Source organism: Salvelinus namaycush, chromosome 28, assembly GCF_016432855.1.
Source record: "Salvelinus namaycush isolate Seneca chromosome 28, SaNama_1.0, whole genome shotgun sequence".
NCBI classification, from domain to species: domain Eukaryota; kingdom Metazoa; phylum Chordata; class Actinopteri; order Salmoniformes; family Salmonidae; genus Salvelinus; species Salvelinus namaycush.
The window spans coordinates 36,541,308-36,559,812 of NC_052334.1; the positions used below are offsets into that span (position 1 = coordinate 36,541,308).

The 18,505-nt window shown below is 41.0% G+C and overlaps 2 protein-coding genes across 2 annotated transcripts in view; both read right to left on the reverse strand.

The window, feature by feature from the left end:
* rnf144aa (ring finger protein 144aa) overlaps window positions 1-10,141 on the reverse strand; it is a 58,813-nt gene extending 48,672 nt beyond the window's left edge. The window contains exon 1 of the mRNA XM_038967884.1: window positions 9,886-10,141. The gene's annotated coding sequence lies outside the window, so the exon portion shown is untranslated. The remainder of the gene's footprint in view (window positions 1-9,885) is intronic.
* A 3,866-nt stretch (window positions 10,142-14,007) lies between these two features.
* On the reverse strand, window positions 14,008-17,419 carry rsad2 (radical S-adenosyl methionine domain containing 2). Its single transcript, XM_038967388.1, has 6 exons — window positions 16,689-17,419; window positions 16,379-16,540; window positions 15,696-15,925; window positions 15,420-15,569; window positions 15,084-15,116; window positions 14,008-14,638 (listed from the first exon to the last, which is right to left on the reverse strand). Exons 1-6 carry the CDS (start codon window positions 16,993-16,995, stop codon window positions 14,474-14,476), a joined length of 1,047 nt encoding a protein of 348 aa, XP_038823316.1. The 5' UTR covers window positions 16,996-17,419; the 3' UTR covers window positions 14,008-14,473.
* Window positions 17,420-18,505: the final 1,086 nt, after the last annotated feature.

Sequence of the window (18,505 nt, forward strand, 5' to 3'; positions counted from 1 at the left end):
ATTTACTTGAAGAACAGTGCAGACGCAAAGGTTGGTAACAGAATGACAGGTAACGCTGTTTGTGCCGTCGTTCTGTAGAACTCGTCCTACCGGCTGTATTTCTGCCTGCTTGAACGGCGAATAGCTCAGATACACATGAAAATATGAATCTCTGAGCGATAGACAATATAACATAAAAAAACAATATAACATTCAAAATGGTTGAATATTTCCTTTCAGGGACTCCTAAGAGGGAGGCTCTCATCCTGACTGGGCTCAGAGACAGAGACGGTTACATCATCATCACCTGCATTCCACAAGTGCCTGGGCAGGCGGGACACCATGCTATTTTACCACAGAGAGAGATATATAAGGGGGAGACAGAGAGAGAGAGGGGTGCAGATAAAGTGGGAATAAGAGAGAGAGACAAACAGAGACAAAGAAAAACAGAGAGAGACAGATATATAGAGAGAGGGACACAGACAGGGATAAATATATATAGAGACAAACAGAGAAAAACAGAAGGAGAGAGAGAGAGACACACACACACAGATAATATATATACACACAGAGAGAAACAGAGAGAGCGACAGATATATAGAGAGACAGATTTATATATAGAGAGACAAGGAGAAACGGAGAGAGACAAAGAGAAAGAGACAGAGACAGAGTGTGAGTGTGTGAGAGAGACAGACACACACAGCGAGAGAGAGAGAGAGAGAGAGAGAGAAACAGAGGGAAAGAGAGAGACACAGATATAGAGAGAGAGAGACCGAGAGAGTTTATTGTGTTAATTATATACTTCACTTGCTTTGGCAATGTTAACATATGTTTCCCATGCCAATAAAGCCCTCAAATTGAATGACACACAGAGGGGTAAAGACAGAGGGGGAGGGGGAGAGAGAGTTTAATCCAAAGGGCATGGCACAGGGTTATTTTCTCAAGCATAATGCTGTTTGGTAAATTGACAGGAATTTCAAAACTTCTAACCGTAAAAAAAAAATATTCAGTGACGGTGAAAGCTGTCTTTAACAAACGGAAACGGTCACAGATAAAGACATCCTTTGTGTCATCCCGGCACCCGTACCATGGGACTGACACGTTTAAGGCACTTTCTGATTTTCCCAACACAGCACTTCACGGATAATCAGTGGGAAGACTGACTGAGTGGGCACTGAGTCTCACTGAGCCCAACCCCCTCATCCGGGTAAACACTTCCATGTGGCTTGAATGAGATCCAGCAAGGCCACACTGGGCCATCCCAACTACACACTGGGCCATCCCAACTACACACTGGGCCATCCCAACTACACACTGGGCCATCCCAACTACACACTGGGCCATCCCAACTACACACTGGGCCATCCCAACTACACACTGGGCCATCCCAACTACACACTGGGCCATCCCAACTACACACTGGGCCATCCCAACTACCTAGCAGTTCACCACACAGTAAACGCAACGGCAGAGTAAAAGGTCTTTCAGATGGAATGCAATCTCCATTTGCATACTATTGTCCATTAAAACAGATGCAAGCTCTATTGATCACGCTGTACATACTGAAAGGCCTTACGACATACTGGTAAATACAATGCTGCTAAACATGCACCCCTAGTCTGTGGAAACACATTTGCTGTTGTCTGACATTGATAAAATGTACTTCTCCTTAACTCTCTCCCTATGGGCCTAGGCAGCCTGCGATAACACCGTACGCAGCATGTTGGCTCACATCTCCCCACACCCTATTTCAGAATCCAAGTCCGGAAAAAAATGATGGCCCAGCACAATGTACTTCTCATCTCCCCCTTTTCCCCAGACTAGTTCTGCGGCCCTCTCTGGTGTCGACCACAGACTGACTTATACACTAAAGGCCTGGGTCATAATCATTAGGCACCAAATGAAAGAAAACTGACTGAAACACGGAGGGCTAGAGATGGAGAGAGAGGAAGTGAAAAGTACCTAAGGAAACACACACACATCCTATTTGTTTTGTTGAATGCACCGACACAATTGAGCCTGTAGATAGACAGAACACACTCGCTTCAAGTAAGGAACACTCAAAAGAGCAAGGTCTCCGACTTACCATATCAAAAAGGGAGAGACAAAACACCATGGTGACTGACTTAATAGGGAGGGAGTGTGGGCTTTAAGGGCGGTTACGACTAACACATTCATTTATCTGATCAAAGCATTCCCGGTTTTCTCCAGTGGAATTACATAAGCGTACGATATATATTGCTCACTCTAATGGTTCTTTATCGTAGCCTACCAAGCAAGCCTATTGCCTTTTTATTTAAAAATCACACACGAATCAAAGCCCAGGCATACAGGCATCATGTTCAAAAGGTTCAGGTTTGTAGTTCTCCTGAAAATGTGTGAAGTGCGTATCCATTGTAAGGGTGTACTACTACTTTAAACTCCACCGCAGCAGTATGAGTGTACACTCCACTACGTATTTATTTGGACACTAAAGCTAGAACTTTTAATTTGGGTTTATACCCCAGTATTTTGGATTTGAGATCCAATGTGTTCAAATGAGGTGACAGTACAGAATGTCACCTTTTATTTTAAGGTATTTTCATACATATCTGTTTTACCGTTTGAAATGAAAGCACTTTATGAATCTAGTCCCCCATTTGAAGGTGTCATAAGTATTTGGACAAATTCACTTCTAGTGTATTAAAGTAGTCAAAAGTATTTGGTCGCATATTCCCAGCACAGAATGACAACACCTAGCTTGTGACTGACTACATCTAGCTTGTGACTGACTACATCTAGCTTGTGACTGACTACATCTAGCTTGTGACTCTACAAACTTGTTGGATATATTTGTGGTTTGTTTTGGTTGTGTTTCAGATTATGTTGTGCCCAATAGAAATTAATGGTAAATAATGTAGGGTCATTTGCGTCACTTTCATTGTAGATAAGAACAGAATGTGTTTAACACTTCTACATTAATGTGGATCCTACACTGATTATGAATAATCATGAATTAATTGTGAATAGTGATGAGAGGCAAAGATCATACCCCCAAAACATGCTAACCTCTCACTATTACCAATAACAGGGAAGGTTAAGCATTTTGGGGGGGGGTATGATAGTTGTCCTCTAACTTTCTCTCCCAGCCGGCCTAAAAGCATTTACAAGGTAATGGCCTAAAATTAGGCCCTGCTCAGAAAAAATAAATGCTAACCTCCTGTTATTGGTAATGGTGAGAGGTTAGCATGAATGTAAGAATGTCTAATTCACCAGCCCTGTCGCAGGGTGGTCAGTCAGGGCTCTACAGTGCAAACATTTCATTAAAAAATTGTCAAAAGTCAAGTATAAGCAGTCACGTGCAAGTTGTGATTATTAGCAAAAGAATTGCTGCAGTAGCTGTTTTCAAAGTATTTCTGCCATTTTGTTTCATGTCTGGTAATGCATAAAGAAACACACATCCTAACGTTATATCCCCCCTTGTGCAGCAACACAGCCTGGTTGGGGCAAAAAAAACGAAGTTTTAGGCCCTGGCAATGAAGAACTGAAGGTAATTAGGCATTTATTAGCCGGTAACTGCTTCTGTTAAAACTGAACGAGTGTCACATTTCTGGAATGGTTGTGCATGCAGTCACAAGTAACCTGAGCTACTTACACGAGTAACTTTTCATGTTTAACAAGTTTAAAATGGCACGAAACAGATTCATGGCATTCCAATTCTGTGTCAAGGCGTGAGGAGCAGTGTTTTCAGTTACTCCCTCCATACTTATGTGAATGCAATGTGGCAACCTTAACTCCCATTCGGGTAGTCCAGTGCATGGTACAAGCATACCCACAATTTCAGCATGCTACAATTGCCCAGTCACGAATAACATTGATATGGTATTTCTATAAACAAATACCATATCAGAGGGATAGTTTTTCTGCTTATGGCAAAGTAAGCCCTAAATGTTTATCTAGTGACGATGACCAATACATTATAATTGAGTTAAAGTTTGAAGTAACATCTTTGTTGTTTCACCGCTATGGATTCCAGCTTTAAAGTACAACAGTCATAAATCCCTTCATTCAAAAACAACATAAGAGGCTCCCTTCTCGAAACGGAGCAACTAATGGGCACTTCCACAGAGTGATGAGACTCACTCCCCCCCCCCAAAAAAGTATTTCAGACAACTACTTTTAACAATTGCCACTTGAGGAACAGTGCAGAGTAAAGTTTGGTAACAGAATGACAGTAACATCTCGGGCAGTTTTTTTTTTTTAGGCAAATGCGTTTTCGAAAAACTCTTACATTTCTGCTCTGAATTAAGATTCAAAGATGTCTGCAGAAAGAATGGGGTGTCAGCTGTGACGTCACACCTTGAGTTAGAAAAAATATATATATTTTAGTTATTGAACTACAGTAAGTGAAGTGGTTCACGAACCGTTAACAGAATGGTATCATGGGTCCTAAGAAATGCATAACTATGAATGTCATTCTCTTCATGGTGATGTATGCTGAATAGGTACACAAAGGTAGAAAAATATCCTTATTTTGCATGGTATTATTCTGCACACTGGCTTTTAATCTATTGAGCTCCACCCTCAAACAAGACCACATATGGTTGGCCCAGACCGGACCAAATCTGTACCAATCATAGACATCTACACTGAACAATTATAAAACGCAACAATTTCAAAGATTTTACTGAGTTACAGGTCACAAGGAAATCAGTCAATTGAAATAAATTGGGCCCTAATCTATGGATTTCACATGACTGGGAAAACAGATATGCATCTGTTGGTCACAGAGACCTAAAAAAAAAAATTGGTAGGGAAGTGGATCAGAAAACCAGTCAACATTTGCCCACTGAAGTTGGTTACAACGCCGAACTGCAGTCAGGTGAAGACCCTGGTGAGGACAACGAGCACTCAGATGAGCTTCCCTGATACGGTTTCTGACAGTTTGTGCAAAAATTCTTCGGATGTGCAAATCCACAGTTTTTTCAACTGTCCGGGTGGCTGGTCTCAGACAATCCCGGGGGTGAAGAAGCCAGATGTGGAGGTCCTGGGCTGATGTGGTTACACGTGGTCTGCGGTTGTGAGGCTGGTTGGAATACTGAAAAATTCTCTAGGTCGCTTATGGTAGAGAAATGTACATTCAATTATCTGGCAACAGCTCTGGCGGACATTCCTGCATTCAGCATGCCATTTGCACGCTCCCTCAAAACTTGACACATCTGTGGCATTGTGATGTGTGACAAAACTGTATTTTAGGGTGGCCTTTTATTTTCCCCAGCACAAGGTGCACCTGTGTATTGATCATGCTATTTAATCAGGTTACTTTATATGCATTACCTGTCAGGTGGATGGATTATAGGTAAATGATAAATGCTCACTAACATGGATGTAAACTAATTTGTGCACAACACTTCAGAGAAATAAGCTTTTTGCGTAAGGAACATTTTATTTTAGCTCATGAAACATGGAACCAACATTTTACATGTTGTGTTTATATGTTTGTTCAGTGTATATTTCACAAGTTGACATCAGAGTACAGTAGAGTTCAACAGAGTATAGTAAAGTACAGTAAATTAAAGTAGAGTTCAGTACAATACAGTAGAGATGCTAAGCTACAAGACTGTTTCGCTAGCACAGACTGGAATATGTTCTGGGATTCATCCGATAACATTTAGGAATTTACCACATCAGTCACCGGCTTCAATGATAAGTGCATAGATGACGTCCTCCCCACAATGACCATACTGTACATACATATCCTTATAAAAAGCCACGGATTACAGGCAAAATCTGCACTGAGATAAAGGCTAGAGTTGCTGCTTTCAAAGAGCGGGACACTAATCCGGACACTTATAAGAAATCACACTACGACGTCCAACGAGCCATCAAACAGTTAAAACGTCAATACAGCACTAAGATAGAATTGTACTACGCAGGCTCCGACACTCGTTGGATGTGGCAGGGCTTGCAAACTTTCACGAATAACAGAGGGAAACCCAGCTGCGAGCTGCCCAGTGACGCTATGCCTGAATCGAGGCAAGCAACACTGAACAATGCATGAGAGCAATAGCGGTTCCGGATGACTGATCTCGCTCTCCATAGCCGATGTGAGTAAGTTAAAACAGGTTAAGGTTAACATTCACAAGGCCGCGGGCACAGACGGATTACCAGGACTCAGAGCATGCGCTGCCTAGCTGGCAAGTGTCTTCTTGACCAAGTCTGTAATATCTACATGTTTCAAGCAGACCACCGTAGTCCCTGTGCTCAAGAATGCCAAAGTAACATGTCTAAATGACTATCTGTAGCCATGAAAGGCTTTGAAATTCACATACCGCCCCAACAGATCTACAAACGACGCAATCTCTATTCAACTCCATACAGCCCTCTCCCACCTGGACAAGAGGAACACCTACGTGAGAATGCTGTTCATTGACTATAGCTCAGTGCTCAACTGACTCAAATCAGGACCCTGGGACTGAACACCTACCTCTGCAACTGGATCCTGGACTTCCTGACGGGCCACCCCCAGGTGGTGAGAGTAGGAAAACAACCCATTCGCCACACTAACCCTCAACACGGGGGCCACCCATGACTGCATGGCCACGCACGACTGTAACACCATCATTAAGTTTGCCGACGACACGACGGTGGTTGGCCTGACCACCGATGACGATGAGACAGCCTACAGAGAAGAAGTCAGTGACCTGGCAGTGTGGTGCTAACCTCTCCCTCAATGTCAGCAAGACAAAGGAGCTGATCATGGACTACAGGAAACAGAGGGCTGAGCACACCTCCATCCATGCCGACGGGCCTGTAGTGGATCGGGACGAGAGCCTCAAGTTCTTCGGTGTCCACATCACTAAGGAATTATCATGGTACTCACACACACCAGAGTTGTGAAGAAGGCATGACAACGCCTCTTCCCCCACAGGTGGCAGAAAATAAATTGCTATTGGCCCTCAGGTCCTAAAAAAGGTCTACAGCTGCACCATTGAGAGCATCTTGACTTGCTGCACCACCGCTTGGTATGGCAACTGCTTGGCATCCGACCACAAGGCGCTACAGAGGGTAGTGCGTACGGCCCAGTACATCACTGAGGCCGAGCTCCCTGCCATCCAGGACCTCTATACCAGGCGGTGTCCGAGGAAGGCCCTAAAAACTATTAGACTCCAGCCACCAAAGTCATAGACTGTTCTCTCTGCTACCGTACGGCAAGCGGTAACAATGCAGCAAGTCTGGAACCAACCGGACTCTGAACAGCTTCTACGCCCAAGCCATAAGACTACTAAACAGTTAGTGAAATATTTTTTTACATTTACAGAAGGCAAATAATTTCTGCAAAACTAAATATAAATGTTGATATTAGTTGGCAGGGGGCTTTACTTAAACATGATTGCTTGTGTTTTGATTTCTTACACCTTTTTAGACGTTTTCTAGTAATGTTTTTTTAAAGACCCATTTTCCGTCTGTGTGACAAGAAATCAAAGCTGCTTATTGAAAATGTTTAGGATGAAAATTGGTTGAAAAACGGATGTATGCCTTAATTTCACCAACATAGACTCTTAGCTTTCATTTGACACTAAATGTGTTATGTTCCTTTAAGATTCACGTTGGTGCTCATGGGTCCTTTTACATGGAAATGACCTAATCATTCACTAGCAGTCTTTTAAAAACACGCCAAGCCAAGGTCAACGGCCATAAAATGCTTGGACGCACATTGCGAAATGCCCATGTACTTATTACTGAAAAGGAGGCTTGTGCTGTTTGAAGCCAACATAACAAACACACCCACACCCAGATACATGTAGTGCCTGTTTAAATGAAAAGGAATACTCAAGGACGCAGTCAGTATCATTCACCTGGGCTTTCTCCTGGTAAAGGTGGATGCTTGAGGCAGGACTCACAGTCTGAGGGATTGGGGAGTGCAATGTTGACTGTGTTCCCAAGAGGCTGGCAGGTACAGTGGGTTCTCAGCCTGCCTCTCATAACCAGCATATCACATCCATTGAAAAACACATCCATCTTCCTCTCATGCACATCCAGGTCCATTTCCCCCCTGAGAGTGGCTTGTCACTCAGTGAACGCATTTCAATACAACCATTCTTCTCAGAACAATCATTTTTCTTAACGAGAAAACCTTTGGCCATGGAGTTGGATGTGTTTTGTTCCCTAATGGGAATGCCTGCCTCATTCGACTAGGAAAAAGAAAAATGGAAACTCCATCACTTTGCATGCCTGTCTGTGAGGCTGTATTTACTTAACCTTTGAAGTGTTTGATACAATACAGAATCATTTAAGGGAAAAATAATCAATTGTAGAGCATGGGCCAGATAAGAGCAGTGATGGTGAGAGAGAAATGGGCATGTATGTACAGTATAACAATGTGTTCCTCAGCCTTGACCGTGACTGTGCAGACATGCTCTTTGTTCAGTAGCAGGATTTCATGTGTAGGCCTAATCTTTACCACTGAGGTTAACTAGCTGATTTAAAGATGCACTACGCATAAATCACACCGCTATTTCCTGGTTGCTAAAATTGAAATAGTTTGCCTAATTTCAGTTTATGTGACAAAACAAGCAGTCATTGCGTACCATTGTACCATCTAAACCACTGTAAAATATATTTTCCAAAAACAAAAATTATGTATATTCAGCTGCTTGAAGCTGGTGTACAAAACCGAAAGAAAAAGATGCAAAAATGAAACTTCTAAACGGGAAGCATAGAAATGACACACAAAACAGATCTACCTCTTCTTAGAGTTGCTTTCAACAGGAATGAAAGACCTATAACTCATATTTCTATGTGAATTTGGTCAGGTAGTCCAAAAAGTTAGATATTGTATCTTTAAAAATGGAACTGCCATGGCAAGGCACAATATGACATTTTGGTGCCCACAAAGAGCAGTCAACCAGTCTAAACAACACAGGTTGAGATTAATATTGAAATTAACCTCTGCAGTGTTACTGTGCCACCAATGATCTTTTGTGTCTCAATAGGTTTACCTTGAATAATATCATGGATTAACTTTATCTAGAATCTTTGATATTCATTTTTATAGTATCACTATATAGCATTTAATGTTACCTTACTCTGGGTGATGACACTCACTAGAACAACAACCCAGGGGGATATTAGACTCAAACATGTTTTAAGGTGGGGGCGTACGTACGTTCAACTAGCTGTGCATCATATTCAACAAAAAACAAGCAGCCTATCGGATATCAGCACTGTATCAGTCTCGTGGTTGCCGAGGAGCGCTGTACTTGGGCTAATGATAATGTGGCTGCAGTGTCAACAACAGAGAGCAGCAGCTCATGAAATCATAACAGTTGTCACCACCTGAGTGGATCGACAAATAGAGTCGTGGCTAAATGAATTGGAGAGTTCGGGGTATAGACAAGACAAGCAAATGACAAATGCAAAAGAGCTTATTAAACAACAGGTCATTGCAGAACAAAAGCCAATCCTAATGTTGGCACCCTCTCAGTTCATTTTCAATAGGCCTAATTTTATAACAAAAAGCCTACCGTAGGCTGCAACGCTATTAAACACTATTTTCCTGCACCAAGACTATCCCACTGGTCACAGATGTATGACTTTTTGTAAATCCAATCAGTTTTCCACGTTGATTCAACGTCATCAATGAAATGACCTGGAAACAACGTTGATTCAACCAGTTTTTGCCCAGTGGGATGCTACTGTAATCTACCTGTACAATGTAAAAGGTGAGGGATATTTCAGCTTGAATTGCGATAACAATGTAAGCCTATATTGCAAAGCAAATTCGTTCAAAATTGTCCCTCAGCTTATTACAAGATAATGTTACAAAAACAGTGTAGCCTCGCCTGTACGAGAAACACAGCGCAAGGAGAACTGTCGTGTGAACATTACATCTCGGTGCACATGTTGGAAATAAACAAATATTACCTGGCCTTTTGTGACAGCGCAGTCCTCTTGGTTAGGAAATTACTTCAGGAGCGATGAAAGCAGAACTTCAATGGTTATCTCCTGGAAAGATGTAGGTGGCTGATAGCCAGCTGCTACTCGAGAGGCATCGTGAAAGGCAGGTTACAGAGTATCGTTTTTGGTGGTGACTGACATTCTAAATGAATCCATGAAGGTATCTGAAAGATTCGACCATGTATCACCTGGAAAGAAACGAATATGATATTCAATGCAAACAACGACTACCGTTATGTGGGTAACGAAAGCAGCACCACAGCTGACAAGCACTATCGACTGACAGCTACAGTATTAGTAGCTGCATGTGAAAATACTGAGGACTCACTTGCAACGTCCAGAACGTCCCCTTTACCCGCATCGAAACCGTTTGCTCACATAACACAAACCGAGCTTATCTCTGCACATAATATTGTGAATGTCACAAGGTGATGTGCCTACCTTGAAAATGCCCTGCAGCACTACACAAATCGTCACCAGTTACCAAAGCCATAAACCCCGCCCAATTCTACGATTTATATTTTAAAAAATTGATTTTGAACCTAACCATAACCACACTGCTAACCTTATACCTATCACTAAACTGTATTAAATTATGGCCAAAAAGCTAATTGTTGTCTTCATGATTTTCGCGGCCGACGCGCTGGAATGTCTGTAAATGTCTGTGAATGTGACCGGTTCTGTTGACTTCTTCTTCTTCGTGTGTCTTTCCGGCAGACTAGACGCTGTGTTGCGTATTGCTTGCAGCCTTTCACAGATCGTGCGCAATGCACGTTTCGGTCACCCCCCCCCCAAAAGGGAAAAGGGGAATAGGAAACACTTAAATTGCACCATCATCTAACCCTGCACCTATACATTATCTCCCAAAACCCACCACCCCATCCCACTACTTTTAGGGTGTAGGCTCCGCTAATGGTATATATATATAGAGTACAGGCCTCAGTGTAACGCTTATTCCTTCGATGATAAACGCAAATCCGACCATCACCCCTTGTGAGACAAAACCGCGACTCGTCAATGAAGTGCACTTTTTGCCAGTCCTGTCTGGTCCAGCGACAGTGGGTTTGTGCCAATAGGCGACATTGTTGCCGGTGATGTCTGGTGAGGACCTGCTTTACAACAGGCCTACAAGCCCCCAGTCCAGCCTCTCTCAGCCTATTGCGGACAGTCTGAGCACTGATGGAGGGATTGTGCGTTCCTGGTGTAACTCGGGCAGTTGTTTTTGCCATCCTGTACCTGTCCCGCAGGTGTGATGTTCAGATGTACCGATCCTGTGCAGGTGTTGTTACACGTGGTCTGCCACTGCGAGAATGATCAGCTGTCCGTCCTGTCTCCCTGTAGCGCTGTCTTAGGTGTCTCACAGTACGGACATTGCAATGTATTGCCCTGGCCACATCTGCAGTCCTCATGCCTCCTTGCAGCATGCCTAAGGCACATTCACGCAGATGAGCAGGGACCCTGGGCATCTTTCTGTGTTTTTCAGAGTCAGTAGAAAGGCCTCTTTAGTGTCCTAAGTTTTCATAACTGTGACCTTAATTGCCTACCGTCTGTAAGCTGTTAGTGTATTAACGACCATTCTACAGGTGCATGTTCATTAATTGTTTATGGTTTATTGAACAAGCATGGGAAACAGTGTTTAAACCCTTTACAATGAAGATCTGTGAAGTTATTTGGATTTGTACGAATTATCTTTGAAAGACAAGGTCCTGAAAAAGGGATGTTTCTTTTTTTGCTGAGTTTATATATTTATGTATACAGTGCCAGTCAAAAGTTTGGACACACCTTCTCATTCCAGGGTTTTTCTTTATTTTTACTATTTTCTACATTGTAGAAAAGTAGTGAAGACATCAAAACTATGAAACAACACATATGGAATCATATAGTAACCAAAAAAGTGATAAACAAATCAAAACATATTTTATAGTTGAGATTCTTCAATGTAGCCACCCTTTGCCTTGATGACCCCTTTGTACACTCTTGGCATTCTCTCAACCAGCTTTACCTGGAATGCTTTTCCAACAGTCTCGGTGGCCTACAAACCTGACTAAATTACACCAGCTCTGTCAGGAGGAATGGGCCAAAATTCACCCAACTTATTGTGGGACGCTTGTGGAAGGCTACCCAAAATGTTTGACCCAAGGTAAAAAATGTAAAGGCAATGCTACCAAATACTAACTGAGTGTATGTAAACTTCTGACCCACTGGGAATGTGATGAAATACATTAAAGCTGAAATAAATAATTATCTCTCCTATTATTCTGACATTTCACATTATTAAAATAAAGTGATGATCCTAACTGACCTAAAACAAGGAATTTTTACTGGGATTAAATGTCAGTAATTGTGAAATATCTGAGTTTAAATGTATTTGGCTAAGGTATATGTAAACTTCTTCAACTGTATACAAAGACTTTTCAATAGAAAACAGGTAAAAACGAAATGCAGCTAGTTTGCAGTCTTTCCAGCTTCAGTTTGAAGCTATTGTGTTAGCTGTGTTAATGGCTAGCTTCTCTGAAAAACAGTGAGCAGAATTTCTGTGCCAGGCAAAAAATGTGCATCGTTAGCGCATTGTTATGGATGAATCCAAATAAATGTCACTAGAAAACAGCTTAAACAAATGCAAATGTGGCTGCTTTGATGTTATTCTGGCTGCACTGTTTGACGTAACTGTAAGTTGGCTAGCTAGCAAGGAAGGGATAAGAACGTTCCCAGCCAATTTGGCAATGGAACATTTAGAACGAACAACTGGGTCGCGGTCATACATACTGTGTAGAACAAAAAATACTTAATGACTGGGTCCCGTCTAGATAGAACGCTTGGGTAGCAACCTTAGATTTGTGTCGGGACTATATCTCGTGGAAGGATGAAATAGTATGAATAAATTCATTTTTTATGAAAATAATGTCAATCATCATTTAAATATGTTGGTAACCCGTTGTATAAAAGTGATAATGCACTTGAAGCCGGTGTTTGGAGGATGTATTGGCACGGTTTGCCAGCCCTCAATTTTGTCTCTGGCCTAACAAAACCCGTGCCAATATATCCTCCAAAACCCGTGGTATATTGTCTGATATACCACAGCTTTCAGCCAACCAGCATCCAGGACCCAAACACCCTGGTTAATATATAGCTACTGTGTTTAACTTTTTTTTAAATGACAAATGGCATTTTGCTTTCAGTGTCGATGGCGCATTATGAATATGTAGGATTACGCAACTGAGTACATTTTGTAGAATTGTAATTTTCAGATGTTTTATTTTATTTTTTGCTATATTATGGACCAATATCAATAAATGGAAAAAAGGTGTTTACTGTAGGAAAGCACTAACATTGATCAGCATAGCACTAGCAAGGAAGGAAATGTCTAATGTTTTAGAACAGAAAGAAGAATATTAAGAAAGGAAAACAAGGAAAGAAAATTAAGCTTTACTTGATGCAGGTATTCAGCTTCAGTAGCAACAGAGGTAAGCCTATAGGTCTGCTTAATATAATAGGTTTTTATCAGGGGACTGACTATTGTCCCATTAAGAATCTACAGATCTGATGAGACAAAGATCAAGAAATGATTACAACATACTGTAGTAAACAGAGACATTATGTCAGTCCCAAGGGAACCCATCCTCATAGTGATCCAGTGAGCAATCTTATCAGGGGTGGGGATTTGAGTTATCCCAATACACATTTACTGCACATTTAGGCTACAGTAGGCCTACAACACACTGGGGCAGCAGGTAGCCTAGTGGTTAGAGCATTGGGCCAGTAACCGAAAGGTTGCTAGATTGAATCCCCGAGCTGACAAGGTAATATTCTGTAATTCTGAACAAGGCAGTTAACCCACTGTTCCTAGGCCGTCATTGTAAATAAAAATGTGTTCTTAACTGACTTGCCTAGTTAAATAAAGGTAAAACCCCCCCAAAAATTACATTTACAGAAAACTGAACTGCATGGAGAACAAGAGCATATAACTTTAAGCTACAGTAGTCGCCTCTTAAAATTGGAATGGTTGTATGCCATCAAACCTGATAAGATACTGAATAAATGTGCTTCCTGTAAATTGATTGTGATTAACAAACATCATTCTGTATCATGCAAAGTCATAATTTTGTATTTATTTGAGATACATTACAAACACAGAGATGTAACACTGCAATTAATAAATTCCCTACACTTCAATCAAAGTGCTAAATTCCAAATGCTAAATGAAAGTGCAAATAAGCCTCTTGGTTGGTGAATAGAAAATGTAAACACATTTGGATAATAGGGTATATAAGAAAATTCAAACAAAACTGGGCATACAAAAAGTTTGTATTATCTTGTGGGATAGTGAGTGATTGAATAGTTGTCCCTGTAGAATAGCTGTGTTGTGTGATTTTACTACTAATTAAAAGGTACTCAAACGCCTCAACATATAGCAGTAAAAGATTCCAACATAACTTTTAGAATATCATAAATATTTAAGTGTAAAGTGCAGTTATACAGGCGGGAACTATTTTTATAGAAAAACATACAGAAAATACATACAGAAGTGTAGCAATAGCTGATTATAATGTGTGGATCACCACTCGAGCCGCATGTCAGCTTTGCTCCACACATATTTCCCTCCTCTCTTTAGGAACATCTTCTCGTCAAAGCCACTGAACTGAATGGCCTCTTCCACGCCAACATCAAGGATGGACTTGGATGGATCTTTCTTCCCCTCTCGGCAATCCAGGAAACGCATCTAAAAAAGCATTTAAAAAAAATTCTAATTCATAAGCATTTAGAACATGAAGAATCATTTATAAAGTATTTTATAAGCATTTATAAAGGCTTAATCATGAAAGTTATTATAAAGTGTTACTAACTGGTCATAGAAGAGCCTCTTGACAATATAGTCCATTATCAAAATATCACTGCTATGAAACCTCATACCTAATACTAATAAATATAAAATATCTACAAAACGGCATCTAATTTCTTCCTTCTCAAAGCCTGTAAATCCACTCTGATCAAGATTGAAGCCACTATGTGAAGGTACATGTCTATAAATCTCAATCGATGAGAAGCATTTAGACAGCTGTTCAATAGTTCTGATGGATGAGGACTGTCTCCTTTAAAGGGCATGCTAAGACTTGGAATGTAGAGTGAGTATCATGTAAAATAACAGATTGAAAAAAAGGACTTACATATTCATCCAGAATGAGGTAGGAATCTCTCATCTGACAAGAGAAGACAACAAGGAAACATGTTAATGTCAAAACTATTTTGTATTACAATATTGTCCACATAGGGTTCTACATGCAACCCAAAAGATTGTTCTACTTGGAACCAAAACGGCTTCTCCTATAGGGACAGCAGAAGAACCCTTTTGGAACCCTTTTTTCTAATAGTGTACTTTAAACCTTAATAGCATTTGGAAACAACTTAAATAGAGTAGTAGTTGTTGAATCATCATAATATATATAACGGACAATAAAAAAATATAATATTGTGTTCTCTTTGTCTTAAGTCCAGTCCCATACCTTCTGATTGGACTCTGGTACCAGGCAGCTGATGCTGCTGTGATTATCCAGGAAGTCCTGAAACTGCTGGTCACTGATGAGAAACCTCTCTGCCTCCCTCAGACTATTCTCCCCAGCGTTCTCACCATCGATCAGCAGACACTGGAACACCTATACAGCACACACTGAAGTCAAGGCCAAAAAACTCATTTGTTACATCTATGGTATGAGAAGACGCCTCTATTCACAGATACAGCATTACTGGTGTGTAATGTTAATGCATTGGAACACCCTAACCTTCCAGCGTACAGGGTTGAGTTTGGTGATGTTTTCTCTCATGTCTTCATCCACATTGAAGGTGTTGATCACAGAGTTGATTTTGAACGCCACTTTGTACTTCCGGCACCACTCACGGACCTTGAAAAGGTTGTCCAGGTGGCTCTTCCTGCCCTGGGCTCTGCCAATAGTCTGGTTGGTGTCCTCGTCAAAGCTGTCACAGGAAATGGCCAGAATGTCCAGGTATTCGCCTGTGAGGACAAGGAGAGTTGTGGACATCATCTCAAATAATTGTATTTTGAAACCCCAATGTATTGTAAATGTATAAATATCCACACATTCACGTGATAGTTTAGATTTATTGAGATAAAATATCAACAAGTCTTTTTTAAAACACTTTGATGATCAAAGTATGCATTTTATGATGAGTCCTACATTTTGTAAGGAGTCAACTGTGAAGCCTTTCAAATAAAACGTGTGAAATGCTTCTCTGAGTTTGCATTTTGTGACCTCATATCAAAAACTAACCCGGTGCTGACATCTAGTGTCAATCAAATGACCTTTTTTTTCCTGACCGCATGAGAATAATGAGGATTGTTTGTTTATTATGAGTGCTTTATGATATAATGACCATCACATGGGTAACGTTGGTTGGCCTACCATATTTGATTTTAACACAAAAATTAAAATTAAAACCATCTTACCGTATGTTTGGAACCACTTTTCTCTAATCATGCTGCCATTGCTGACAATACTGACACTTGGGAGCTGGAGGTCATGTTTGCAGTATTGGACTAATTTCCCCAAGAAATCACCTCTGTCGTGTATGAAAGGCTCTCCGCCTGAAAAGTTAATTTTTTCCAGTCCTGCAAAAATAATGAAATTCTGAATTGTAAACACTGAATATAATATTCAATTACATAGCAATAGGCTGTAATAATACTGTCATAACATATCATGTGAAATTAAATATGAATTTTAAATAGCATAAATATAATATTTGGGCAAACTTACCTGATTCCTTCAGAAGCTGTAAACCTCTCTTTGCTTCCTCAATAGGTAGGACAAAAGACGTTTTTGCAGTGTGGAAACAAAAACCGCACTTATAATTGCACTGTCGGGTAAAATGATAATTGACACTGCTTGGAGTTGCCGCCGCTTGAGAAATAACATTGTTCACCTCCTTGATTGCAGCTGGATTGACTTTTCCTGTAGAAGAGAACTGTGATGTGCCGTGCACCTGCGGTACGCGCACACCGATCCAGGCCAGAACAGCTGCAAAGATGCACTGGAGGTAACTTATGCAGAGCTGTAGGAACATCTTCACAAACACAATTTGAGTAGAGAACAATATCCTTAGTCTTCACCTGTCCTGTCCAGTTGAAACGTCTGATGCAGGGCTCACTTGACTCTATGTGTACCGCGATACACGACGCGTCGCCTGTTTTGATGAAACTGACTGACGTTTCATCAAAACATCATCTGGGTTTCTATTTGCGAATAAGGAAACCGAAATTTCCACATTTGAATAGGCCTCCCACAGGCCGAAAACAGGTTGAATCAACGTTGTTTCCACGTCATTTCAACCTCCCAAAATGTAACTTGATTATGTTGAATCAACGTGGATAACTGATTGGATTTGTAAAAAGTTTTTTGTCGATTTCACATTTAATTCACGTTTGTTGAAAACTGAACCAAAAGTAGGCTAAATCAAAACTAAACATTGAACTGACATCTGTGTCCAATGGCTACCAACTGTATGAGTAGTGGTGCAATTAGGCGTAATGGCCATCACTGCAGTGCTCTAAAAACTCGAAAATAAAATTATGCCTTGATTCAAATTCAGTCCTATTACATGCCTACATGCGTAAGCGCTTATAATAAAAAAAAACCTGCGCTTTGAATAGGCTATCATACCCTAATAGTGCCATGCAAATTAGCTGACTCATTAGCGTAATTTAGGTGAGGACATGGGACAGGATGAAACAACCATATTATGATAGGCCCACCTCTGCGTTCCAAACACTTAAAAAACCCTATCCCCGCAGCCCTCAAATTAAGTGGACACTTCTGATGACGTATCATGACGTCTGACGAGTATACAGTACACTTGCAGGGCGATGGAGGAAGGAAGGAATGACTTTTAAATGGACCGCCCTTGCATGGAAATTCGTCACTCATTCATCCCGCGATGATTGTGTTTTCAGCTACAGGTAGCTTGTACGTGCTTTATATGCGCTACAGTCAATTATGATTGCATGCCTATGTAACAGTTGTTAAAGTACTGTGTGAATTTCACCAGGTTCATATATGAATATGTCATGTTGATTTGTTATAATGCATGCCTGCATCCTGGGAGTAGGGGAGTGTGCACTTACGTTATGCCCTGCGTGCTCGTGCTCAAATCATTTTGATGCACTATGAGAGGTAGGCACGCTTTTTCTGTCGTCTTCAGAAAAGTTTGATTATTTTAAGCACAAAGTCATACACAGAGTGTTTTGTTCATGAATAATGTTGTATATTTAGAGGTTACTCATATGTGGATTGTATTGTTAAGATGCACTTGTAATTGTACCTTTTAGGATGATATCAACATTCTGAATTCAACATGTGGTTAATAGCTAGCTAAGGTATTAGCATGTGTATGTGTGAACGATGGCTAGCTCCCCAAATGATCCCAGTCCCTTGTATTGTGCATCTGTTGTAGAAAGAGGCGACGATTCGCAGAACATATGTGCTCTACAAATGTTTTATTTTCTTTTGGATGTGTAACAGTATAACTTTACGTCAGTCCCCTCGCCAGGCGCGAACCAGGGACCCTCTGCACACAT